This window comes from Castor canadensis, chromosome 1 (assembly GCF_047511655.1).
Source record: "Castor canadensis chromosome 1, mCasCan1.hap1v2, whole genome shotgun sequence".
Classification (NCBI taxonomy): Eukaryota; Metazoa; Chordata; class Mammalia; order Rodentia; family Castoridae; genus Castor; species Castor canadensis.
The window spans coordinates 172,361,469-172,388,396 of NC_133386.1; the positions used below are offsets into that span (position 1 = coordinate 172,361,469).

At 43.6% G+C, this 26,928-nt stretch overlaps 1 protein-coding gene across 3 annotated transcripts in view; it reads right to left on the bottom strand.

Moving 5' to 3' along the window:
* Positions 1 to 26,928, bottom strand: part of Pamr1 (peptidase domain containing associated with muscle regeneration 1) — a 169,773-nt gene that overhangs the window by 80,202 nt on the left and 62,643 nt on the right. For 2 of the 3 annotated variants that reach the window (XM_020160817.2, XM_074044499.1), the window contains exon 1: positions 7,507 to 7,728. The exons of the other annotated variant lie outside the window; for it this stretch is intronic. In XM_020160817.2, coding sequence (XP_020016406.2) covers positions 7,507 to 7,579 — 73 coding nt within the window. In that variant the 5' untranslated portion in view covers positions 7,580 to 7,728. Of the gene's footprint in view, positions 1 to 7,506; positions 7,729 to 26,928 lie in introns of those variants that run through there. 3 annotated transcript variants of the gene reach the window in all.

A 26,928-nucleotide genomic window follows, 5' to 3' on the forward strand; every position in this document is an offset into this window, starting at 1 on the left:
GAACATCAGACTTCCTGCTCATACCTCAGTAAAAGTCTGAAGAGAAGCCCATGTTTTGTAGGTTCCCAAATGCCCTTCTTACCCTACCCTTTCCTCTGTAATGGTGAGATGTTCTTCAATGTTTTATTCATTATGAGCAAGAGACAGGAGTTTTTAAAAACTGTGTTCCATGAAGCACTAATTCCATTGGATGGTGAGAAGGAGAGAGACAGAGAGAGGGAGGGAGGGAGGGAGGGAGGGAGGAAGAAAAGGAGGGAGGAAAGAAAAGGGATTCTGTGATCAAACAACTTCATAAAATGCTAATTATGGCTGTTTTGTGGCAAGACTTTGCAAATCTATACTATGATTTATGCATAGTCTTCACATCTCCAAGACTTACTTCATCATAATATCCTGAGTTTTGTCTATTTTTACTGAACCTATCCCAAGATTCATGACCCATGAAACCCACTTTAGGAGGGAAATGCCAGGCTGGACCATAAGTTCTCTTAATAGATTACAACTGCCTTATGGAAAATAACTTAGTCTTACTCATCGTGAAAACATGCCTGGCACCTGATAGGTGCTTGCTAAAGACTGCTGAATAGACACATGAATACGGACATATGAGGCACATGTGATTTCCAAAGAGAAGGCTACTTGTGACAATGACTGAAGTTAGAATTCTCTCTTGTGTAACTTTTCAGAGTCTGCATTATTCAGGATAGGTAACCTATTGGGCCCATTATTGCTGAATACTTTTGTTTATTGAAGTTTGTATCTCATTCTATAAGGGCTTAAGAAGTTTACCCATTCTGTTCTACCACTAAGTTGACCAGAAAGGAGACTGACCACCATTTGGAAGCAGGCAGTCCTCCTACTGACAGAAAACCAGACAAAGAAGACCTAAACAAAGATTCTTAACCACCAACCAGCCAAGTCTTGGACTTTTCCAGGTGAGCCAAGGACACATTGGAAAATAGAGGAGTAGAGTTTGCCATCTGGAAGCCAAACACCATGTTCTGGGACACTTTGGGTGTTCTCCACCACGACTGCTAACTCCTGAGGAGGATTCCCATGATGCAGGGGGTTCACTGATCACCTTCCATAAGAGTCTTTGAGGTAAACGGAAGTGGAGTTGGATTTGAAAAATATTGCCACTTTAGTTTCTCAGAGTCCTCAAACAATTCATTTGATTGAAGTAAACTAGGCCAACATCCCCCACCATTCAGTGGTTTTGCATTTAAATGGCTGGAATGTTTTTAACCAAACGTAAATTCAGCTTATGAAGACAATGACTGCATCTCCTATGAGCTAAAGGTGGCTGAATGTGTTCCTCACTCTATTCTGGCAGCAGCAGCAGCATGGTTTTCCAATCACCAAACCAACTGACCAAACTTCTACTTACACAGATTCTGCTGCCAAACCTCTAGCTCAGCTGTCTGCAACAGCCAGAACCTCAGAGACGGTGGTGATAAAAATGCCAAAACTGCAGGAATTCAGGCACTAATCCAACTCCAGAGGCTGAAGGGTGACAGAAATAGGTGTCTTCATTTGCTGCTCAGCTAGGGTGCACGCTTCTCTTACCTACGTGACATAAGACCCATGATGATAGTGACTGGCAGACAGGTCCTCAATCAAGGTGGAAATGAATTGGTCAAAATCCACCCTAGTATTAATGGGAGGGGATTGAATCTCTATTCCCTGCAATACCCATCAACTATGTTATACCAAAAAAAGAAGAAAAGAAGGAAAAAAGCTTTTCGTTATTCTTTCCGGGCCTGCTCCATCCCGTGGCTTAAGAATGTACACTCTGATGAACTTGACAGAACAAATATGTAAAGGAGCAGGAATACAGTGTCAGAGCCAGATTCACAGTACATCTTAGCCTCAGTTCTGTTCCTCTGAAAACAGACACATGATTTGGATTATAAAGTTGACCACAGGACAAAGAAATTCCCACTTCCCGTGTCTAATCAGAATGAGACCCATGACGCGGTGGACAACTATCCCAGAAATTGGTTGGATTTGCGGTCTGCTTAACACCCCTGTTTCCTCTGAGGAATGGCTCCTCTTAGGACCCACATCATCCCAGTCAGGCTGTTGTCTCTGTTGTTCCTTCAAAACCACTCCCTCTCCACAGAGGTGAGCACATGACCAACTGTATTTAGCCAGTCTGAGCTCTTGAACATCCAAAGGATAAGTAGACTTCTTTACTAACTCCGGGGTCTTTTAGCATTTGGCCAAAATACAGCCAGCAAATCTGCCATCATCAGACCTACTGCTCCCTGTGGCAGTGCTGTGCAGCATTTCAGGGCATGTCTAATGGAGACACATTTCATCATTCAAACACAGAGATATCCAATAGGTGACCTGGACAAGTACTGAAATTTTGCCTAAGTTCCTTGGTGTGTAAACTGGGGCTTATGACACTAGTATCTGCTTCCTAGGTTTGTTGTAAGGATTAAGTAAATACATGGAAAGCATGTAGAAGAGAGCCTGGTATTTATCACAAACTCAGTCAGTTTTTTGGGAAGCCAAATTTGGGATTAGATACCTTAGGTATGATATGCTAGAAGCCCCTTCAAAGTTGCTTCCACCTTTGTTATTTCTATCATCAAGGGTATTGACTTTGATGTACAGCCCTTACGTACTCACTCTCAACCCACGTGAGCACTGAGTGTGTCTCACACGTGACTGCAATAGAGAGAAGGAGTAGAGTTGGGTGGGGGAAGCAGAAGGTCACAGTGATTCAGAGAGTAGAACATCCCCAGGCAGCCCTAATTCTCTGCCTTCTTTGAGTGGTTCTGTTTATAGAAGCCAGGTTTGTCCTACATGTTTTACTTCTTCCTTTCTATTATAAACCTATTGCTTTGGCCCAGATCTTGTGATGACTGACAAACAGAATTCCTTAAACATAGACCAGGCTTGGAATGTGATAGACGTTCCTTGATCTGGTAGCTTTCAGTGCTCCACTGCCTCTGGGTCCTTAGCCCTGGAATTCAGAAACTGGGAAATAGAAACACTGGAGTTCTCTCCCCTTTAATCTAAAGAAGAGGAGAAGGAGGCCAGGCGCTGGGGCTTTTAAATATCCATCCTCCTCCTTCTTCCCTGTGTCAGAGGAGGAGGGCACAACCTTCCTCACTTACCATGGAAATAACACTTTTCCCAATTTGCACACACCCCAGGTCAATTGCAGCATCTAGAGCTGGCCTCAAGGGAGACAGGCAAAGAGGTTTTCTCTTACATCCTGATTGGCCACCCCCAGTGGGGCAGGTGGAAATATATATATATTTTTTACTTTAAGCCCAATTATTAGGTCCCTCAGACACCATTGTCTCAGGCAGTTCTGTCCTGTCAATATAACCCAGATGTAGGCAAGAGTAAATCAAATCCCCAATTTATGCCCATGGCATTCAAAGATTCCCCCAGGACTTCTCAGTGTTCCCAAGGGACTCCCATGCTCTATGTCACCTCTGCTCCTGGGCTTCCATGGCCAAGAATGCACAGGTTATTGACCCAGACATAGCACCCAACTCCTCCTCGGTTTCTATCAAAAGCTCATATTCAAAGTCATTCGTGAGAGTAAAACATATTATCAAAGAATAGGAGGTCACAAAGAGAGGTAAGATTATGTTCCATGAGACATGCAAGTTGAAATATATTTGAAGTTTTAAAAAGTCTCATGTAACAGATGCTTTTAAAAAGTTCTGTTACCAATCAGACCTTAGCCACTTAACCCACTTGCAAGTCTCCCCTTCAGCATCCAGCCTTTTACCTCCTCTCTCTGCCCCTCTCCTCCTCTGCCCATCCCTTTCAGGAACGGAGGTCAAAAATTCAAATGCTTGTAGCATGTATCAAGCACGAGAAAGAGGATCTAACCTACCTCAAGGCATTTGAGTTCAAACATTTCTAAGCACTGCGTCCCATTAAACACTTCTGCTGGCCATGTGGCCTACAGGCTGCCAGAATGAAGTCCTTGGTTCTACAGCCCTTCTCTTTGCCACAGTCAGCCAAGACAGAGCAACTGTCTTGCTCTTCTCAGCCAAGACAAACTAGCAAGGGCTGTCTCTCCTCTCTTTCATGTGTGTCCTAAACCTTGCCAAGGTCAGATTTTCATCAGCACCATCAGTCCATGTGCTTGACGTGTGAATATAAGGCAGCCAGGTGAGCCCAGGTGAACATGGGCTCCAAAATTAGTCAGGATTCACCACGGGCTCCACTAATCTGCCCATGCAGACTTCCTTCCTTCCTTCCTTTCTTCCTTCCTTCCATCTTTCCCTCCTTCCTTCCTTCTTTTCTTTCTTTCTTTTCTAGTTAGTTAGTTAGTTAGTAGTTAGTTAGTTAGTAGTTAGTTAGAGAGGGTCTCACCATGTAGCCCAGACTCCTGAGTGTGGGGGATTTTGTGCCCTATACCCAGTAACTTTATTTTTTGATTGTGGGAAAATGTATGTAACACAAAGTTACCTTTCTAATCATGTTTATAGGTACAATTCAGTGACATTAAGTACACTGTTGTGTAACTATCACCAACATTCCTCTCCAGAACATTTTCATCATATCAAACTGAAACTCTGTACCATTAAAGAATAACTTCCTGTTCTCTTCTCCCTGTAGCTCCTGGCAATCACCATCTTACTTTTGTCTCTGTGAATTTAACTGCTGTAGATTCCTTATATAAATGGAATTACACAATATTTGTCTTTGTGTCCAGCTCCTCTCACTTATGGCCCACCATGTTGTAGCATGTTTCAGAATTTCCTTCATTTTTAAAGGTAAGTGATATTGCAGATAGCACATTTTGCTTATACAGCAGTGGACATTTGGTTATTTATACCTTGTGACTTTGTGGAGTAGTGCTTTTATTAACATTGACATATAATATCTATCTGTTCAAGTCTCTGCTTTTGGTTCTTTTATATATATTTTCACAAGTAGAATTACTAGATCAAATGATAACACCACACTTAATTATTTGAAGAATTGTGCCTGCATATTCTTGACATTGTCATAAAGCCTCTCCAGACCTCATCTGTAAAACAAGGGTAGTAAAGGCACCTATGGTATTAGGTGATCTGAGAATTAATGTACGTAAGTACTTGCTCAAAGTCTGGGCACATTGTAAATGTTCACTACATGTTAGCTAGATGTGCTCTGAAACTGAAGGACTAAAACTAAAATGACCACTAAGACACCTTCAGCTCCAAAAATCCATGATCCCACCATGATATTATTTTCCTAGTGAAGTGCCAAGAGCTCTCATAAAGGGAACCCCCTCTTCATGATCTCCCATAAAAATTCACCAATTTCCATAGCTTTCTCTTTGGAATGTGCTAACGCAGCCCCTAAAAACTACCATCTAATTTTTCTAGCCACTCCTTCTCCATCGCTTTCTTTCCACATTCCCTTTCTCAGCTAGCTGTTCCTACCCACTGAATAGCTGTACTTCAAATTCTCTTCCCCCACTGCTTTTGTGTCATTCTCCGCAAGCAAACGCCTGTTGGAAGCGACACTTGTGAACTGATCCATATTAAGGTCTCATTTCCCGAGGGCCCCATATTTTAAATGAGGTTTTCCTCTTAGGCGGAGTCACCCTGGCAGCGCTACTGCTATTTGGTGAAGTCAGTGGACTTGGGTTTCCCCCTCACATGCTGTTTATGTTAGGTTTATCACTTGGCCCATGTTTTGATTCTGGCCTTCAAACACATATCACATGTCCACGAGCTACGGTAATCTTGGGGACCATCCCAATGCATGTTTACACTTCAGATACTCTGTAGAAAAGTAGAGGAAATATGCTTCCAGGCTTTTCTTGATGGGACCAGATTCCAAATTCCAGCAGGGAGTCAATGGTTCACTACATGAAGAAATATTTTCCTTCTCTACTCTTCCCTCTCCCTTTAGTTCAACAACTGAAATGTCCTTGCTAAATCCATGAAACTGCTCTCAGGCTCAGTCAGCAACTTGGCTGACAACAAACCACACACCCTCCCAAAGCTTTTCCACAGCAAAAGGTAGAATTGATTCTCAAGTGAGCAATAGATGGCTTTTTCAGACCTTGGGCAGTTGAACTTTGTTTTCAAACTTTCAAAGGTTGGAGTCGTGTCACCTGCCACATTATAAAAACGAAGCAGACTGTTGATCCAACCATGAGGAATCTGATCTACTGAGCTCTGATGCTGTGGGAAGACTCAGGGTCCTCTGAAGTTGGTCTACGGACATTACATCCTAGAAGTTTGGTTCCAGAAGGCAGAGATGAGGTAGGGAAGAGTCTTAATGCAGAAACCTCACTTGACTTGTGGACAAGTATTTACACTATGGATGACCAACTTGAAGTACTCCTCTTTCAATATTGTCTTTGAACCACTCCAGATGCCGCAGAGGCAAAATTCAAATGAAATACTCTCGCCACCTTTATAGTAAATCACTCAAAAAGATTGAGAGTGGGCAGGCTGCAGGTAGAGGGGAAGTATTGACCAGAGTGGGGGAAGGGGTCTTGTGTATCTAATGGCTGTTTTCCCCTTCTCTACAGCAGGCTATGGCATTTAACATCCTCACCACAACTGCCTGTTCTGCTGTTTCTTTCTCAGGCACCAGCCAGCCACCTGCAGCAGCAGAGCACTCACCTCTCAGATAGAGAGCAGGGGACAGACAGCCAGAATAGAAGGGAGGTGGCCAGAACTCATACGTGTCCTGCTCCTATACAGCTCAACCTGCCCCTACTTCATGAAGTCTCTTGTTTCCTCCTCACACCTCACCTGCCAGCCATGTAAGGACATATACTCCTAAAAAGTCCCTGCTTCCCTATGTGCCATCCCCTGCCTTCTGCCCCCCCACCCCCAGGAGTTCTGTCATGACTCAGACTCATTCCCATCCTCCAGACCATTTAACCTGGGAATTGTGACTCTGAAAAATGACTTAGAAAACAAAGAAGCCAAACTCTTTCCAAACAAACACTGTGCATCCCCAGAAATAAAATGCACTTTTAATCTCAGTTTTTCTTTCTACTTCTTATCAGGAAGGAAGCTGAGCAAGTAGGTCCTCTGGTTGTGGATCTTTCCAGAAGGGTTACCACTGTGAGATTTCACCAGCAAGATTTACCTGTAGGATAACAGGCAAGCCTTGCTCTGTATCCCTCTTTCTCTCCTCCTCACCTCTGCAGGAGCACTTTCCAGGGGAAACTTTGAAAATCAGAGCCAGTAAAGCAATGGATTCCCCCAAGGTGACTTGGTGCTTTAAAACAGATAAACTTTTTAAAAGGGCGGGGGGAGGGGAAATTGAGGGAGACTGGAGCTGGTTTCCCTTCCTGAGACAGTTCAGTTGGGTCCCCAACTAGGGATGACACAGCTGTGTCCTGTTCTCAGGGAGGGCAACAGGCGCTCCAGCGCCACCAGCTAAGCCCACAAGGTTAAGAGAGGAACAAACCTTCCACCCCCACCCCACCCCAGAGACTCCCTGGTCTTGCTCCCCACCAAATCCCAGGAGAGAAAGGCCCCCTCCTGGGAGCCTAAATGCTACTCACGGTACCTCTCGGCAAGGATGAGATGAGAAGGACCTGCAGGAACGCGAGCCCCAGCTGCGTCCACCGGTCCAGCTCCATCTTTCCCGCGGCGGTGCCCGAGTGACTGTGGGAGCGAGAGGAGGGACCGAGCGAGGGAGGCCGGCGGCAGGCGGCTCTTACAGGGACCTCCCCAAGTTCCAGCTGAGCAGGAGCTCGGGTTTCAGCTGGCAGGATCTCCCACCCTCATCCAGGGGAACCACCTTCAGCCACAGCGACGTCAGCCCAAACCTCTGCAATCCGCTGCCTTAACCCTGCGGGGCCCGGGAGGTGTGGCCGCGCGAGGAGACTGGCGCCCTGGGACAGGCAGGGAAGCCGCGGGCCACCGCGCCTGCCCGAGTCCCGCTGGGCTCCTGCTGTGTGCGGCTGGGATGAGGACTGGGTGGAGGGTGTGGCCGGCAACACCCTGGAGGAACAGAGGCTGGCAGGGGGGCACTCAGGTGAGGCTGCGAGCCGGGCGCACCCCACCACCCACCACCCACCACCCACCACTGCGGGAACCTGGGATGGTCACCTGGGCTGGGAGCTGGTTGTGCCTTCTCTGGATGGATTGCATACTTGGGTCCTGATTATCAGAGTGGCTTAGGGTGGGGAAATTGGTGATTGGGGGAGAAAAGAAGGTAACCCACCTTCCCCTCTCTCCCCCACAACACTCTCCCAATGCCTCTAAGCTCTCTTTCCCCTTCTGTCTACTCTAAGCGATTGCAATTTGATAACTGTTTCCTTCGCATTTCGAGGCCTCATCTTCCCACGATGCTCATGATGGTGAGTTCGGGGGCATAAAGCACTCCTGAACACATGCCTAGTCTGGCACTAGGAATGCTTTACAAGATATGTGACTTTTTTGACTAACTCCTCACTCACAAAGAACCTTCGTCTTCATTCTACAAAACAGAAATTAAACCACAGAGATTCAACTCATCCAAAATCACAAAGTTAGTAAGGTACACAGCCAGAGTTTGAACCCAGGACTCTTGGGCCCAGAGACTGTAGCCCTAGTCACTATGCTATACAACTTCTTAGATGCTGTATATTACTGCTGTATTTAACAGACACAATTCTGCCTGTACAGAATTATATTTAACCACGACAGTCATGCTGTAACTAGGTAGCGTTCTCTACACATTATGAATGCAGAAACAAAGAGTCAGAGATTAACTTGCACTCAGCTGGGAATAACGAAGCAAGACACACCAAATCTAATGTGGAATTGAGACTTTAACTATGCCTTCGCCTGGTTTGTACTGTCAGCTTAAAAACCAAAGTGAGAAGATATGCTGATCATTCCAGGGCAGGCCTATCAAGAAAGGTAGGCCCCCGAGTTCATGGAGGAGTGTAGGGAAGACTTTCTAGAGAAAGGACTGGACCTAGCCATGCCACTGGGAAATAATGAGTATGCTAATAACGAGGTAGGAGGATGGCAGTTCAAGGCTGGCCCTGGGAAAAAGCAAGAAACCCTATCTGAAAAACAGCTCAAGCAAAAGCTTGGATGTGGCAGACAGCAGGGAGTTATGAGTGTGGCCAGGATGTTAGAATTTTATTCTGTAGCTATTGGAGGCCCTGATGATTTAGGAGTGAGGATGCTTGCCCCAAAGCAAAGTCCCTGGGAGATAAGTCACCCTGTGCTATTACTAAGGCTTAGAGTAAGGAGTAAGCAATGGAAGAGAAAGGGCAAAGACCCTGGGGACCACATATAGGAGGGTGAACCCCCAAGGATCAAGACCGATTTAGGAGAGCCGAAACCCTGCACGGGTGTTCCACTTTCCCCATTGAGGGGGAATTTCTAATCCCCAACACTGCTAGGGGCCTACTGCAGGAAAGTAATCGGAAGCAAGAACTCAGCACTTGGAATCCTGGGTTCAAATCTTTTTTTTTTTTGACGGTACTGGGGTTTGAACTCAGGCCTCACACTTGCTAGGCAGGCACCCTACCACTTGAGCCACTCCACTAGCTCCTGTATTCAAATCTTGATTTGTCACTTTGTGGTTGCATGACATTAAACAAGCTAACTAAGTCTCTGAATCGCAGTGTTCCCCTCTATAAAATGGATATAATAACCTACCCTACTTTGTGACCTGTTGGAAGCAGTGAACGAGATCGTGAGTGTGTATAAATAGCACAGTGCCTCGCACTTGCTAACCACACAATAACGTTAGCCATCGTCTGTACTGCCTGCCCTGAGACTGACTGAGAAAGCATGGGCCTTCTTCCTCCCCTCAACTTCGTGATCCAGGGGAAATCTGTATACAGAAAGCGCTCAGAGCAGCCTTAGAGCAGAGAACAGCAAAGGGCAGCATATCTGAGGGTACAATGGAGAGGCTAGAGAAAGGAGGTTTACTTTGTTGCTGGCCAACAGGTCCTGGTCCTCTGGTGAAGGCAGTGAGACAGAGGTGACTTCATCGCCAATACCTGTGGTATTGTAGCCTCTCAGAGGTTTCTTGGAGTCTACCACCAGCCGACAGGTCTAATTCCTTCTTCCCTCTGCCTCCTTCTCCCAGCCTCCTTGCACTGACACCCAGCAACCTCATCCCTATAGTAACTGAACTCCGGATGGGACAGACTTGAGATGAAGCATCTTAAGCACAGCAGAACATTCCACCCCAAACATGCCACTTTGGCATGAGGATTATTTTGAGCCAAAGGCAATTGAGAAGAAGCAGATATAAGAAAAGCTCAGTGCCCTTTCCATTGGCTGAAAGTGGAGCATCATTTACTAAGGTCTCCCTCACCTCCTCTCTCTATTAAGCAGTTGATCAGCAGTGACAACTCTGGAACTCTTACCAGTCCAGAAGTATCTACTTACTACAAACCTTACTAAGTAGCGCTTATCTCCCCATAGTTCTCCTATCTATTTGTGCCCTCCCACCATATGCTGCCCCTGGAAGCTCATAGTCCTTTTCCTTTCTTTCAAGTTCTCTACAAAGGTGTTCTTTTTTGTTAAGATGCTCTGTAAACCCACGTCTCACCACACTGTGAGTTATTCACCACTGGCTGCTCCCATGCACATGGGTCATGCACACATTAATAAAGTTTGAGTTCTTTTTTTTTTTCTTTCTTTAATCTGCCTTTCTTTAGCCTAATTCACAGAGCTCTAGCCAATGAACCTAAGATGGTTAGAGAAGAAAGATTTATTTTCCTCCTCTGGTTGGCAGCTTCCTAAGGAAATCTCTGGTAGCAGGTCTTAGCTTCTCCCAGCTTAGGACCCTGGAGACCCTTATTCCTGGTCCTGGAATATCTACAGGAGTTTGCTTGCTAGTTTGCATCACTAATTTGGACTTGCAAATTTCCTAGGTCTTGGGAGACTGGAAAGGGACTCTCAAAAAGATGCTGTGCGAGGGAGCAGACAAATGTCTCTAAATTCTGGACTGGGCAAGGAACAAGGAAGCTGTAACTATGATACAGAAAAGTCAATCATGTACCTAAAACCATATAGCCTGGTGCAAAATTTCTGTTTTTCTACACAAGTTTAGTTTTCTCTGTTCCCATTACATCAACTCAATTTCTCATATTGATAGTGCTTAATATTGTTCTAAAATAAGGCTTTCGGGGACTTTCTATTGGGAGAGCAGTTTTGGAGGGTCTCTGAACCTCTCAAAATTTTATCTCCTGGTTTTGGAATGAGAGGGATTCCATGTTCCTCTCATTTGGAATAGCCTTCTTTGAAGTCTGGCCTGAAAGCTCCCAGCATTTTTAGACTCATTAATCTTCATAAATTGAAATTGAAAAATTGGCCAAATATTTCCTGGATTTGGGGAAAGTGGTTTTGTCCATATATACAGTTATTGAGTCTACAGTAAAAACTGCACAGTGTATATTTGGAAGACTCTCGCACCACCATCTCTTTAAAAAAAAAAAAGAATCCTGACTTAGCCTTTGCTCTGGATCATGCTGTCTAGTGTTGAATCCAATGGACCCTTTACTACCTATGTACACCTGGGCATGTTACTTCACCTATGATGGCCTTGGTTTTCTCTGTTAAGAGGAGAGAGTAATGGTACCTGCCACCATAAGGTTGAGATAAAGAGTTCAGAACAGTGCCAAAAATACAGCAAGTACTCAGTGAATATCAGCCATTCCCATAAGGCTTATCTTTCCCTTCTCAGCCTCTCCTCTTACAAACACTCCAGGGAGGAACAATTCATAAGAAAGGCTATGGGTGAAAAAGGCAAAGTGGCATGCTGGGAATATGGAGAATACCTGGAATTAAGAATTAGCTCCTTATAATCAGCACTCAGTAATCAACCATTGGCTAGTAGACAATGTCAGGCTACCCATTTAATTACAAGTCATGATAGCCACTAATTTTCACCTGAAAGGATGAGGTGCTCTGACAAAATCTGTCCCTTTTGCACGGTCACCAAAGTGGCTGGCTACATGTGGCTACACAGGACGCAACAGCAGAGAAGTTTGTCTTTGTGATTGCCAACAGTTCCCCAGTTCCCAGCTGTAATTTCTGTAAAATCAGCAACTCAGCCACAACCCCACGCTGGGAAAGCCAAGGGAAGGAGGGCTTAGGGGAGGGGTCTGTGAACAGAGAGAGGCTGCCCAGACTTCTGGTAATTAAGTTTGGTTTTCATCAGCTGCAAAAAAACACAAAGCTCGAGTCAACCCAGACCAGAGATGGAGAAGGGAAGCACTGCGGGAAGGACAAAGGGTGCTTCCACCAGAGCCTGCTCTGACCAGCCCCACCGTGGAGTGGAAGTCTCCAGCCCTAATGAATCCCGGCTGTTCACCTACACAACAAGCAGCCATATTCTGCCTGCAGGTCTGGCTCAGCTCCATCTGTTTCCACTGGGAGCCAGGCAAGGGGTTAGGTAGTCTGTGGTTCTTTCTCTGGCCACATTCTTCTGGCTCTATGTCATTCTTCATGCAAATTGCTGAAAGCCGGCAAGCTTCTCTACTTCAGAATCAATGTGACCTTGAATCACTTGAAGTTGAAAAATTGACCAAATGTTTCTTGGACTTGGGTGATTTTGTCCACATATACAATTGTTGAGCCTAAGCTGAAAACTGCACCCAGGATATTTGGAAGATCCCTCAACTATCACCTTTTTTTTTTCTAATATCCTTGACTGCTAAGTCAAGCACTTGCTCTTGATCATGCTGCCTGGTGTTGAATACAAATGGACCCCTTACAATTTACGTACACCTGTTTCTGACAGTTTTCATCTTCCATATGTACATTTATAAACTTCAAGGTCAGGTGTGGTGGCTCACGCCTGTAATCCCAGTTACTTGGGAGACTGAGATCAGGATGATCACCATGCGAGGCCAGCTCAGGCAAAAAGTTAGCAAGACCACAACTCAATCAATAAACCAGGTATGGTGATACATACCTGCCATCTCAGCTATGCAGGAAGTCATAGGTAGGCACAAGAACCCACCTGAAAAAAATAACTAAAAGCTAAAGACATGGCTCAAGTGGTAGAGCCCCTGACTAGCAAACTCAAGACCCTAAGTTCAAACTCCATACTGCCAAAAAATATAATAATAATGTATAAAGGTTATCTGCTAGGCAACCGACTGCACAGCTTTACAAAGAACACTGATAAAAAGTTTGCTCACAATTCAGGTGCTAGTTAAGGAGTTAAAAGCAGTTAAGCCATTTGGGGTAGGAAAGGAAACAAAAAACAGTAACTCTAAGAGAAGGCAGCCGTCAGGATGGCGGTAGATGTAGGGGTACAGAAAGGATACTGTCATCAACTGACCCAAGTATGCACCAAGGTTCTGCTACCTACTGGCTGTGTAGACTTGAGCAAGTTCATTGACCCCTCTGGGTGATTTGGTGAAGAGATTAAAATGAGACTGGTGTATGTAATGGGAGTTCAATCAATGCTGACTATTACTGTAACTATGACCATCTCAAAAATCCTCTCTTCAAATTCTTAACCAAAATTCAACCCCAGTAGGTTACATTGTGTTGCCATATTGATATGAGGCAAACAAATGTTTGAAAAAAAAATATTGTCTTGTACATTTATGCTTGCAATAGGAGGCGGAGAGGCAGAATGTGCATTTGCTTAAAGATGAAACTGAGAGGTTGGTTCTAATTGGACCCTGTCCAGACCTAGAAAATCCTTGGAAGGGTTCAATCTTGCCACACTGTTTATAGGGGTATAAAGGGTTTGTATATAAAGCAAATCATCTCCTTCTATGGAAGGGAATAAAGGACATAAAATAAACACTTTCTAGATAAACATCATTCATTCACTTACTCAACACAATTTATTGCATGTCTACTATGTGCATCATTTCAGGTCTTGGGAATATGACTGTGGATAAAACCTGTGTGGTCTCTCACTTTAAAGATTTACAGACATCTTTAAGAGTGAGACGTTGAATAAATGTAATGAGTAATAAAGCAAAGGAGGACAGAATTTCTGGAAGTTGGTAACAGGGGCACAATCTTGTCTGAGGGTCAGAAAGCTTCCCTGAGGAAGTGACATTGAACTTTATACCTATAAAAGGGCAGAAAACGGGATGAAGAATGAGAATGGAGAAGGCAATAAGGAGACTAGATATGCAGGCAGACCTTGAAAATAATGAACTTTATTCTAAGGACAATGAGAAACAGTTGAAGGCCCTGTGACTGGATAATATTTGGATCTCAGACTCAGGTCTTTCTGCATCCTGCATTGGACAGGATTGAGAGAAGTGACTTACCTGAGAGGCACTGATGAGGTAAGAAGGATGGGACCTGTTGTGGATGGTGTGTGAAGGATGATAGAAAGCAGCTGGAGATGCCTTCCCATTGTTGGCTAGTGTGTAGTGGTGTGTTAAAGGAAGCTCTTCTCTCTCTTCTCTCTCTCTCTCTCTCTCTCTCCTCTCTCTCTGTCTAAAAGGAAGAAGAAGAAGGTGCAAGCTGCCATGTTATGTGAACATTCCTGTAGAAATGAACTGAAGCCTCCTGACAAGTCGCAAGAAGATGGATGGAATGATGGGTTCCAATAGCCATATTTGGAAGTGAAACTGAGAGATGGTGCTGAAAGAAAGTCTTTCCAATGGGTGGAGGCTGAGTGGTGCCCTACTCATCTGCTCTGAGTAGAAACGGGAAGTGATGGGATGCAAGCATATGTGTATAGACTCATGGGCAGTAGTGAAAAGCCTTGCTGGCTGATCAGGAGCCTAAAATGACTTGAACTGAATGGTTGGAGGCAAGAAGGTCTGCAGCAGAGACACATGTGAGTGGGCACCAAGTGTGACCGAAAAGTGTGCTAGTATTAGATAAGAAAGCGACCACCCTGGAAGAGATACTGAACAACCAAGTACAGACCATCCCCAAATTACAATGGTTCAACTTAGGATTTCCTGAGTTCATGATCATGTGAAAGCAATACACATTCAGTAGAAACTGTGCTTCACACCCATGTTTATTGCGGTACTATTCACAATAGCCAAGTTATGGAAACAGCCAAGATGCCCCACCACTGACGAATGGATTAAGAAAATGTGGTATCTATACACAATGGAATTTTATGCAGCCATGAAGAAGAACGAAATGTTATCATTCGCTGGTAAATGGATGGAATTGGAGAACATCATTCTGAGTGAGGTTAGCCTGGCCCAAAAGACCAAAAATTGTATGTTCTCCCTCATCTGTGGACATTAGATCAAGGGCAAACACAACAAGGGGATTGGACTATGAGCACATGATAAAGCGAGAACACACAAGGGAGGGGTGAGGATAGGTAAGACACCTAAAAAACTAGCTAGCATTTGTTGCCCTTAACGCAGAGAAACTAAAGCAGATACCTTAAAAGCAACTGAGGCCAATAGGAAAAGGGGACCAGGAACTAGAGAAAAAGTGAAATCAAAAAGAATTAACCTAGAAGGTAACACCCATGCACAGGAAATCAATGTGAGTCAATGCCCTGTATAGCTATCCTTATCTCAACCAGCAAAAACCCTTGTTCCTTCCTATTATTGCTTATACTCTCTCTACAACAAAATTAGAAATAAGGGCAAAATAGTTTCTGCTGGGTATTGAGGGGGTAGGGGGGGAGAGGGAGTGGGCGGAGTGGGTGGTAAGGGAGGGGGTGGGGGCAGCGAGGAGAAATGACCCAAGCCTTGTATGCACATATAAATAGTAAAAGAAAAAGGAAAAAAAAAAAAGAAACTGTGCTTCAGATTTTCAACTGGGATCTCTTTCCCAGGCTATCAATATGCAGTATGATACTTTTTTGTGATGCTGGGCAGTGAACTGGAACTGACAGTCATTCAAACAGGATCATGGGGGGAAAAAACCCAATGTCCTGGATTGCTAAGCTCTGGGTTTAGTGGGTTGGGTATAGGAAATGCATTTCCATTTATTTATGATGTCTTCAAATTGTGATGGGGTTATCACAATTAAGTCAAGGAGCCTCTGTAGACAAAAGCACTCAGTCACTTGGCATTAGGCAGTGTTTGTCATCAGCCACCCAGACCTGGCACAAAGACCTATGTGAACAGAATGGTCCTGAGGCAGAGATGTAGGTTACATGGAACAACAGCCTGAACCATAGCCTATCGGGGCAAACTGATCACTGCACCCACTGAATATGAAGCCCAACAGCAATGGGGCCCAGTGCTAAGCCCTGATAAGACACTGCTCAGACCCAGTGGGACTGGGACAAGGATCAGAGGATTTGCATATTTCTAACAAGGTCTAAAATGATACCAGCGATGCTGGTTCACAGACTTCCATTTGAGGAACAATTATTTCAAGGAGCAGAGGTTATCTCCTCTAAGGTCATAGGCTGGGATACTGATAGAGTATCTTTCAGTATAGCTCTTCCAACAGGCTCTCTCATGAAGACTTCAGCAGAAACAGTTATCCCTTTAAGCAGCAACAGAAGGTACTACCCCTTGGGTACTGGCATCCATAGATGTAGCCTGGTTGGTTCAGGAGGGCTTCAAGGCCCACTCCCTGGGAAGGAAGCTTGGAGGGGAGCATCATGAATTGTGCTGTGTTTGAGGAACTGGAGTTTAGAACAGTCTTCTTTTTCCCCTCTGTCCTGCTGACTTGACCATAAGCCTTAAACTTTCCTCCTTGAGTTTCTATGACCTGCAACAGAATTATCTCTGAAGGATGGATGCGTGTTCTCCAAAAAACTTAAGAGGTCAGGAGAGATCTGGCAAGGACCCCCATAAATCCAAATCTGCTCATGTTTCCCTTGGGCTCTGCAAACCTGCTTCTCCCCATCTCCTTCACAGTGGGGCTGCAAGAGCCTGAGGACAACCATAAGTCAGACTGGACCGGGACTGTGTTGACACCAGGTTCGTCTTGAATGTCCCTCTGGTGGACTGGGCCTATTTACCTGTGATTTAGTTCTGAACTCTTTTCCTTATCATATTTCATTGGAAAATCTGATATCATTTAAGGTTTGTGTTTCCAATTCAGTTTCTGGGCAGGTAACCAGTGGAAGGCAGCCAGGGAAATGTAAACAGTTAATGAAATCTAACACGGTCCACACTTTCAATGATATTTCATGCCTCCAACAAGTCTGTCTCTCATATTTCCTCCACTGGGCCTTTCCTCCTGGGTACAGCTTGGGTCTGTTCTCCATCACTATGGCAAGCGCTTCAGGGAAACACAGGTGTCTGTGGTCATTAGAAATTTAAATCCACCTGCTTCACCACATGTACAAAGGAGGCCAACTCAGGGTCAGCCTATATATGGTGGGTGGAAGGTGGTCGTCTGGCCAGAAGCCCATGGGGCCCATTAATCATACTAGTTTCCAGAGGCAAGACGCTCTCCTGGGAGTCAGGTGAGAGGTCCACCTGCAATCAGGTGGCCTTATGCTATTAAACAGTGGCCTCAGAAGGTCTTGAAAGTGGTTGTATTTGGTTCCTAACACCCTGGAAACAATTTACTGCCCTTGTCTGTTCTTTCTCTTTATGAGTTTCCCTGTACGTCTCAATCTTTCTGTGCATGTGTTTGTTTCTCATTTTCTTTTGCACATTTGTCTGTCTCCTCTGCCCTCCTTTTTCCCCTTCCACTTTCTCTCTTCTTCCTCTCTTTTCCTTCAATTCCTCCCTCTCTTCTCCCTGTCCCCTCTCCTTACTCAGGAAAGCAAGGCTCCAGAATCTAAACTTGATGTCAGACAGGACCATCACTTAAACAGGAAAAGGGGATTTTTGAGCACATGACTGATGCACATCAGACCACTTAGAAGCAGAGAATTACTGAAGGAAGCAGAGGAAATGGGGTGGGGGCCTCCAGTCAAAATTGGGAAGTGGCCCATTTTGCCACTGTCCTCCACTTTCACTCCTTCCCTATTTTAGAACCTGCTCATATGTCTTAGCATCCCCACAGGCCTCCCCTCGAGTTAATGCCATCTGTTTGTGTTGAAGACTGCAGCTACCAGGCTCACAGAAGGAGCCAGGCCCTCAGCAGTTGTTCATCTTTGCTAGGGACCATTCTCCAGTAAAAGCACCTTTGCCAAGTGCAGAACTTCAGATTGAAAGATAACCTTGAAGTATGTTGCTGAGTCTAAGGTGCACCATCAGGAGAGACATCTCAGGGAAGCTGGCTTTCTTCCATCCTTTTAATCACACACATGGGGCCACCCAACCTGGTAAGTACCATGATTATTTCTTAGCATCAGTCCACCTCCAAGCCTCAGTGGTCTTAAGGAAATATTAGTGATGCATGTAAATTCTCTAAACTCCCTTAGGTACCAAGAGCAGCAAGGTTAGAACTCAGATCTCTGTCTTAGCTGTCTGCCTGGGGAAACTAGCATTTCTCTCTGCATTCCAGCTTCCTCCCTATAAAGTGAAAGGTTGAACCACTGATCTCTAAAGTCTCAAAGCCTTTAGTTTCAATAGGTTTACTCTATACATGAACCAGAGATCCTCAGGTTTCTCTGATGCGTGGCTAGAAACCAACCATCTGTCATAGCCTTTCCATGCATCAATGGCTCTTTCTCCCTGCGATCCTAGAGAACATCAGCACCCCATGACATCTTAATCATGGGGTATATAAAGAAACATCCCTTGGAAGTGTCTGTGAGATGCTCACCAACCATTCAGTCACAGCAGTCACTGGGTTTCTAACTTCTCCACTGCACTCACCTGTATTGCCCCTATCTGAAGCTCAAAGCATGTGCTCCCAGCTGCTCTGCCACCAGCCCACCATAACAGCATCATTGTCCATAGCTACTAGCCCTTTTCCCACAGATGCTAGCCTTTAGATGCCAACAAACTGCTGTGGTCTGCTTAAAGGAGAGGAAATTACCCCTCTCCCCCACATGGCATCACCCAGACCTATAATTACCCTGCTTGTGCCCTCAAGAGTCACAGTCTATTATACAAATAGTTTTTCATTTTTTTCCGTAGGAGCCTTATTTTCTCAGGACTCAAATGCAGTTCAAAGCTGACTTTATTGGCTTCTCCCCATTGCCTCCTTTCTCCTAGCTTGGATCAGGACAGCCCTCCTGCAAATCACCTCTTGATGTTTCCCCAGTGCTTCTATAGATGTGAATTCTACTTCAAGCTCAAGCTACATTCCCATTGCAATGTACATCATTGCAGCAAATAAAGCAAAGTAATGTCTGAGCGAGAAAGTGAGTGAATGAGTGAGGGTGCGTGTACAACGAGTGAAAGAGGAGAGGACTGGAATAAGAGCTATATTCCAAGCAGCTCAAACAGCATGCCAAACCACAGTACCAAGTAAAAATTAGAATTCTCTTCTCTAACTCTTTCCCACCAGTATTCTAGAAGCAGATCCCAATCTCCAAAGAAAACCTGTGACAAATAGTGTTGCTGGTGACTTTTGAAACTCTGCACTTGCTGACAAAAAAAAAATCAAAGTGGTGAGGAAATACAATAGCATACTGTAAAGAAAGTGCTTTCTGGGGGTCAATGTAGGATGCCTGGAAGCAAAAATGTCTACTGGATGCTCAGTCTGGAAAACCTGCAAGATTCTGTTTATAGAACTAATGAAAAGAGCCTTGTACAAGGACAAGGCACAATAACAGCTATTTTTCTCCCTCTAGGAATAAAGAGTAAAAAGAGTCTGGACCCAGAATTCTGAGGAAAAAAAACTGGACTCTGAGGCTGACTTTATGATTTGTGTTCCCTGATGGGGATGCAGAGAGAGCAAGTCGGACCGTAGACTCCTGTAATGAGGGCATGCATTCAAAAGTTGACCACCAGACCAGTTACAGAGGCTCACACCTGTAATCCCAGTTACTTGGGAGGTGGAGATAGGAAGATCATGGTTGGAGGCCAGCCCCAGAGCAAAAATCTGAGAATAACTTTTTTAAAAATCTGAAAAACAACTAAAGTGAAAAGAATTGGAGGCATGGCTCAAGTGATAGAGTGCTTGACTAGCAAATCCCAGTACCACCCAAAAAGAAAATGATCATTCAACTATTACCAATATGGCACATGAGACCAAAAGGCCAGACCTAGTTTAGGGGTTTGGGTAGGCTTCATAGAGGAAGTGTTTTCAAACCAGCTTTACTGGATAAAGAAAAATTGAGTAGACAATGAATGATATATTAACATAGCAGTCAGAAGGCAGGCTGGGAAGGAGCATAGTATATGAGAGGAGCTGAAACAGAAGCTCAAGATCACCAGCAGTACTTGTTTGAGGAGGCTGACATGGTACACAGGTATCTGGACATCTGAAGGATTTGTCTTTAGCTTAACAGGGTGTGCTCATCAGCCTCTAAGGTGGTGTCCCATGATCTTCATGTCCTGCCGATCATGAACTTGGATGACCCCCTCCAACAGTGTAGCAGGATTGATTGGTCTGTGTGACTATGTTAGTCAGATTTCTCATCACTGTGACAGAATGCCTGACATAAACAATTTAAAAGGAGGAAAGCTTTATTCTGCTCACAGTTTCAGAGGTTTCAGTCCATCATGGCAGGGAGGGTGTGGTAGAGCAATTCACATCAAGGCATCCAGGAAGCAGAGTAGTAACAGGAAGGGACCAGAGCAAGATACAGTCCCCTAGAACATCCTCCCAGAGATCTCCATCCTCCAACCAGCCCCTACCTTCCATGGTTCCACCATATCCCAATAGTCTATTCAATTTCTGCATTCATCAATGGATTAAACCATTCATTATGTCAGAGCCCACATGTACTTATTGTCTCTGGAAACACCCTCATAGACACACCCAGGATGTGCTTTATTAATCTCCTACGCATCTCTGAATCCAATTGAGTTGATGATCAAAATTAATCATCACAGTGACCAGTAACAGTGGCACTGCACTTCTGAAATTAAGTTCTAAAAGACAGTGCCATCTCCATCTATATGCTCTCTTGGATCACACTCTGGGGAGTATCATGACCCAAGTAGCCCTGTTGGAAACACTCATGTGGGGAGAATGAGTTTTCTAATTCTGTTCTCCCTCTACACACCTTAGATTCATTGGCTGGAGCCCTGCAGATCAGAGTAACAAAAGATAGATGAACAAGAGAAACCAAAGTTTATTAACATATGCATGGAGCATATACATAGGAGCAACAGGTGGTGAATAACTCACAGGAGTGGTGAGAACCTGGCTTTATAGAGCATCTTAACAAAAGAACAATGCATCTGTAGAGAAGTAGCAAGACAATGGAAAAGGACTGTGAGCATCCCAGGCTGCAAATATATGGGAAGAGGGGGATAGTGGGAGATAAAGGGCAGTTATTAAGGTTTGCTATGTAAATTCCTCTGGTGCCAAGTTCAACTGATAAGGCTCTGGAGTCATCTCTGGTGATTAACTTCTGTCTTTCTTTGTAAAGGGTGGGAGGTACCTTTGTGAATGTATATTCTGCTGTTAGGTAAGTAAGGAAAAAGCAAAGAACACTTCTTATGTCTGCTTCTTCTCAGTTTGCTCAGCTCAAAATAATCTTCATGCCAAGGCAGTATGTCCGGGGTGGCATGCTTGCATACCTTTCAGAGGCAGCTTGGAAATGGATCCTCCAGCCCAGTCAAGTCTTCAGAAACCACAGCCCTAGGCAACACCTTGACTGCAACCTCAAGACCCTACCAGAACCCACCTCCAGATCTTGGCAATTAGAACCCATGTAGATAATACATGCCTGTTGTTTTAGATGCTATATTTTAGGATAATTTGCTATATAGTAATAGATAACTAATATATAAAAGTAGCAACATAATTAAATTTATAAAATTGTGTGACTTCTAAGAAGTCACTTAACCTCTCTAAGCATTAATTTCTTTTTTCATCTATAAAATTTGAGGACTGAACTTAGGTTAGAAAGCTCATTAGCCCAGGAAGGGAATTTAGACACAATCTTAGTAGGCCAGCAGTCCTTGAGTATAAGTGGGCATAGGTGGGGATGCAGAATGACTGAGCTTGGAAGCTCCTGGGAGTCAGATAATGAAAATAAGAGTGTATCATTTATTAGCCACTGAACCATGCCAGGCACTGTGCATCCACTAGCTCATGAAATTCTCCCATCTAACCTGAGTGAGGCACTAGCTTGCCCCCATTTGGCAAAAGACAATAAGAGGTCCAGACACATTAAGTCAATGGCAATTCCATCCTTCTGTGCTTCTGAAGATTTTAGGAACATTACTTCAGTCTAGAAATAACTGCTACAAACAGCAAGGCAGAAATCATCTGATCTCTGTCCTCTCCTTGATCTTGCATCATCCTCTCACGTCCTCTTGAAAATCCTCACAAAATGGCCCGATGTACCTCCTGGGTACAAACTCCAAGTTTCTAACCCCACTTAACCTAGGAGTTTGGAGGTAGGAACCATGAATACCAGTGGGATTTGGTGATGGTGGTGGAGAGGGCCAAACAGCAGCCACAGAAGTGCCTTCCAATCATTCATTTCCTGAAAAAGCCCTAAAAATATAGTCTCTGAAAGATTCTTCAGACTCAATGGAATTTGGGGTCTCTGTTCCCATGTCTGGAAACACATCACTTGCTTATTTTGGTAACAGGGTCTGCGATGACACTCTTGGCCTTCATCACTGTTTTTGGCACAAGCACTACTAAGTGCTTCTTTATTTTTTGGTTTAAGTCTCACTTTTCAGAGAAGATAAATCAACTGTAGAAAACCAACTTGGCAAGCCAGATCTCCTGGAGAGGAGCAGGGGTAGCTTTATTTTCCATTATCTCAGTGTAAAACAAGTAGATTTATCCTCTTAAGATGTTCTTCTAAGGTCATCAGGAGCAGTGATTTAAACCATGGCCCTTGGCCGACTCAAGTCCAGAGCATGATCTAATCAGGTCTGGAATTCTTAAAGAAGAAACAAAGAAAGAAGAAGAAGGAAAGAAAAAAAAAAAAAAAACTGGCCTAGATCTGAGGGTTTCAAAGCTATCTCAGTAGAAGGATGTTTTCCCTTTCTGCTGAAGCCTCCTGGGAATCTTCCAAAGGAAGCTGCTGCTCCACATCTTTTAAAGGTTCTTTTGTTCTGGAAATGAGTGAGGTTAAGTCTAGGCCAACCAGTCCCTTTTCTTTTCCTCATCCCTCTCCTGACAATCTAGGTCTTTTCTTGTCTTGATGGCTCTACTGGGAATGTTAGTAGCTGAGTGACCTGAAACAAAGGATTTAATGTCTAAGCCTGTTTCCTCATTTCTATGGATACAATTCGAACTTACGCTGAAACTTGGTTGTTTTTGTGAAAATTAAGTGAGTAGCACATTGCCAGGTATATTCAATCAAATCATTTCATAGAGAAGCAGCTGAATGATCAAGAGTATAAGTATCAAAATTTGAATCTTGGCTCCATCACTTTCTAATTACACATGAGTTGCCTGATCTCTGGAAGCCACCGTTGTCTCATCTACAAAAGAGGATGACAATGGTATGTATCTGGTACCTAACAGTGTTGTTAGACGGATGCTTAGATAATGCTTAGAATACATGCAAAATATAGTAAATATTTAGTAGATGGTAGGTAGTACTACTGTGACTTTGAAAATTATTGCTGATACTCTTACTAAGGTTACCTCCCAAGTATTCTTTAGGGCTCTTTGATTATTAAGCAAAGCAAGTCACCACTGGTTACTTAGGATTAAAAAAAAATAAAATGTATTAGGTGCCTCCAAAATAGCTGAAAGAACAAGAGGATATGTTGAATGGCCAAGTTTGCCCAAGAAGCAGGAGAATTCCTGTATAAGCCATAGGAACTAAAGATGTTATTTTCAGGGTGTTGCTACAGCTCTACCCAGGTACCATGTTTGAGTCATCCCCCAAAGGAAGGTGTGTACTTTGATATTCCATCCAAGACCAAATACAATGGGGAGGAGGAATTTCCAAAGAAAAATCTGTAACCCAAAGAAGGGAGCTGGGATTCTGGGTGAGCAAAAACCAACCAATGCCAACTATAATTATATAATTATGACCAATTCTACTGCTGTTACTCCTAGGATTCATATTTATAATAACAGTAGTTATTGTGGTGGCTGCTAATACTATCCTTTCAAGGAAGGGCAAAACCAATCAAAAACAAAAATGTCAATGAATATCAAAATCTGAACTTCATGGATACTATAATTCCTAGATAATCAGAATGGCCATTGGGCTAGCACCATCTTTATTCTTCTTTTGAAAAAAGTATGTTTTTCCAAATGCCTTTATCTTTTGGGAAAATTATAATTTTCCTGTGATAAGGTAAAAACTATCATTTCCTGTCTGCTTTCTAAATGTTTGACACTGTGTTAAGCACTTGACATCTTTTATCTCACTGTATTGCCAGGTTGGGTCAAAAGAAATGATTAACTATCATTAAATAAAGTTTAATGGAAACAATAAAAATTAATGTTGAATTCATAATAATTTTTTGTAATTGTTAATAATTAATACCAAGCTATGTCAGTCTTTAATTTTATAGTAAAGCTTCTTTATATAGTGAATCAGTCATTCAATTCACCAGGACACACCATTAAATGCATGCAGCTACTCGCCCTAGTCCACTCACAGTACATAAAGTTGCCCATGTGAAAAGCAGTTCAATCACCAGTCAATGCCTGCAATTTGGAAGGTCTGTCCTTATTATGTGTTAATGGTGAAACAGGAAAAATAGATACTAATTAGGACAGCTGATGTTTGTTGAATTAAATAATTCAATGCATAGAATTTGTGGGTACTGTCACAGTATTTAAAAATTCTTTGAGATAAATCATACTGCTTCTTCTTAAAATAGCATTAACTTTCAGAAATTGAACTGTTGCTAGGTTCTTTGGTTTAATCCATTTAGGGCTCATCTTTGACATCACTGTTTGTTTTCTGTCTTAAGGGAGAGCCAGTCTCTTTGGGTTGAAATTCCATCACAACTGCAGTGAGAGCTTGGGCTTCTCCCATCTTCACTTGCTTCTCTGAGCCTGAATGCCCCACAGCCTGTCTTTTTGAATTCCAAATCTTTTGAGAGAGACACTTTGTTCTTTTCATTATGAAGAATGTGTTGTGAGTTATTTTTTTCTGGAGTAGGTGATAAGTTTGTATTGACTTTTCGATCCCCCACTGACATTTTGGTTGTACCCAGCAAAACACCTTTGCAATAAGGAAATAGGAGATGGGGTTCTTTGCAAAGCTAACTGTGACAGGGAGGACTTATCCAGTTCCTGACCACATGTATCATCAGCCCCTTTAATCACACCCAAAGGAAGCGAGTAGGAAAGCAGTCGTGACTCTGAGAGTCCTCACAGGAAAAGACCACCCAGGCCGCCAGGAACATTGCAAGTGCCTGGAGACCAATGGAGCACACTCCAGCAGGGGAGCTGTGGAAAATCTTATTTCATAAATCTACTGAAGCCACTTACAAAGGAAAATTTTCCAGAACAATCCCCTCTCCATCCTCCCTGGGTTGTGGGCTTGGTGGTGAAGTACTTCTGCTGCCTGCAAAACCTGCCTATAAACCTTAGGGAGAGGAAATGATTTGTGGGGCACCTGGAGACTAACTTATTGTATTTAATTATTTTGTAAAAGTTTTAACTTGTGCACCGCCCCCATCCAGTACATTTCTCACAATTGAGTGTTGGCAACCTTATTGATCATCTAACTCAAACTGAAGTAGCTGGGTGTGAAAAGAGAGCAGGAGAAAGAGGGCAGTACCTAACTTGTAGGCATAAGAAGAAGGAAAATAACCAGTCAGTGCTTGTGGCTGGACACTGTGTTAGTCAGCTTTCCATTACTGTAACAAACACAGGAGATAAGCAACTTATAAAGAAGAAAGGCTTATTTTGGCTCACTGTTTCAGAGGTCTTGGTCCATGGTCACTTGGCCCCATTGCTTTTAGGTCTGTACAAGCCAATACATCATGGCAGGAGGAAACCCATTCATGGGGGCAAAATAGAGAGAGGGAGGAAAGGCAGGGGACAGGGCCAAATTATTCCCTTCAAGAGCATGCCTTCATTGACCTAAAACCTCCTACTAGGCCCCACCTCCTAAAATTTCCACCACCTCCCATTAGCACAAGTTGGGGACCAAGCCTTTAACACATGCACCTTTGGAGAACATTGAAACTATAGCAGGCACAATGTACCAGGCCTGCCCATTAGCCATCATAAGAGGTAGGTGCAATTAACCTAATTTTACCAAGGAGTGAATAGATGAGATTCAAAGAAGCTCTGATTTGTGCACAGCAAAAGACTGCCTGAGCTGAGAGTCTTACTTAGACACCTGCCTGTGCCATTTCATCTCTGAATGCTAACAGAGCTGTGGCTCTCCATCCTATCTACACATTATAACCACTAGGGTAGCTTTTAAAACTAAAGAGGGTTAGATTCTTCCCATGATAATTAAATCAGAAGTTCAAGCAGTAAGAAGAAGTTGTTTAAAAAATAATAGTAGTAAAAGGGCCCAAGGTAATTATACAAGCAGCCAGAGTTGAGAACCACTGAGACAGGCATACTACTGATGCCTCCATCACTACACTGAATTCGTTCCACTGTCCTGCCTCAACTCTACAGCAAGACATTTCTGTACCTGTCATGGTTGGTCAAGAGGAGATCAGAGGGGAGTCAGAAGGGAAAGAAAAGAGCATGGAATGAGATATGCTGTGATGGGTCTGGAAGCCAGTGGATGTTGAAGGAAAGATTAGCTTGAGGAAAAAAGGGTCACAGTGCCCACTCCATGGCTGAGAGTTCAGCATGCTCTGATTCAACCAATCTGATTGAAAACATTTGAAAAAATTCCATTTGTACTGGACATGTACAGATATCTTTTGGTTATTATGCCATAAATAGTTATTTCCATAACATTTACAATGTATGAAGTATTATAAGAAATCTAGAGATGAAGTGGTTTCCTAGGAAGTACAGGCTGTGAGTTCAATCCAAAAACATAAATAAATTACCAAAACATAAATAAATCACCAAAAACATAAATAAATAAGTAAGTAAGTATAGTGAAAGACATGTATATGCTATATGCAAGTGCTACATCATTTTACATGAGGGACTGGAGCATGGGGCATTTTGATATCCTGTG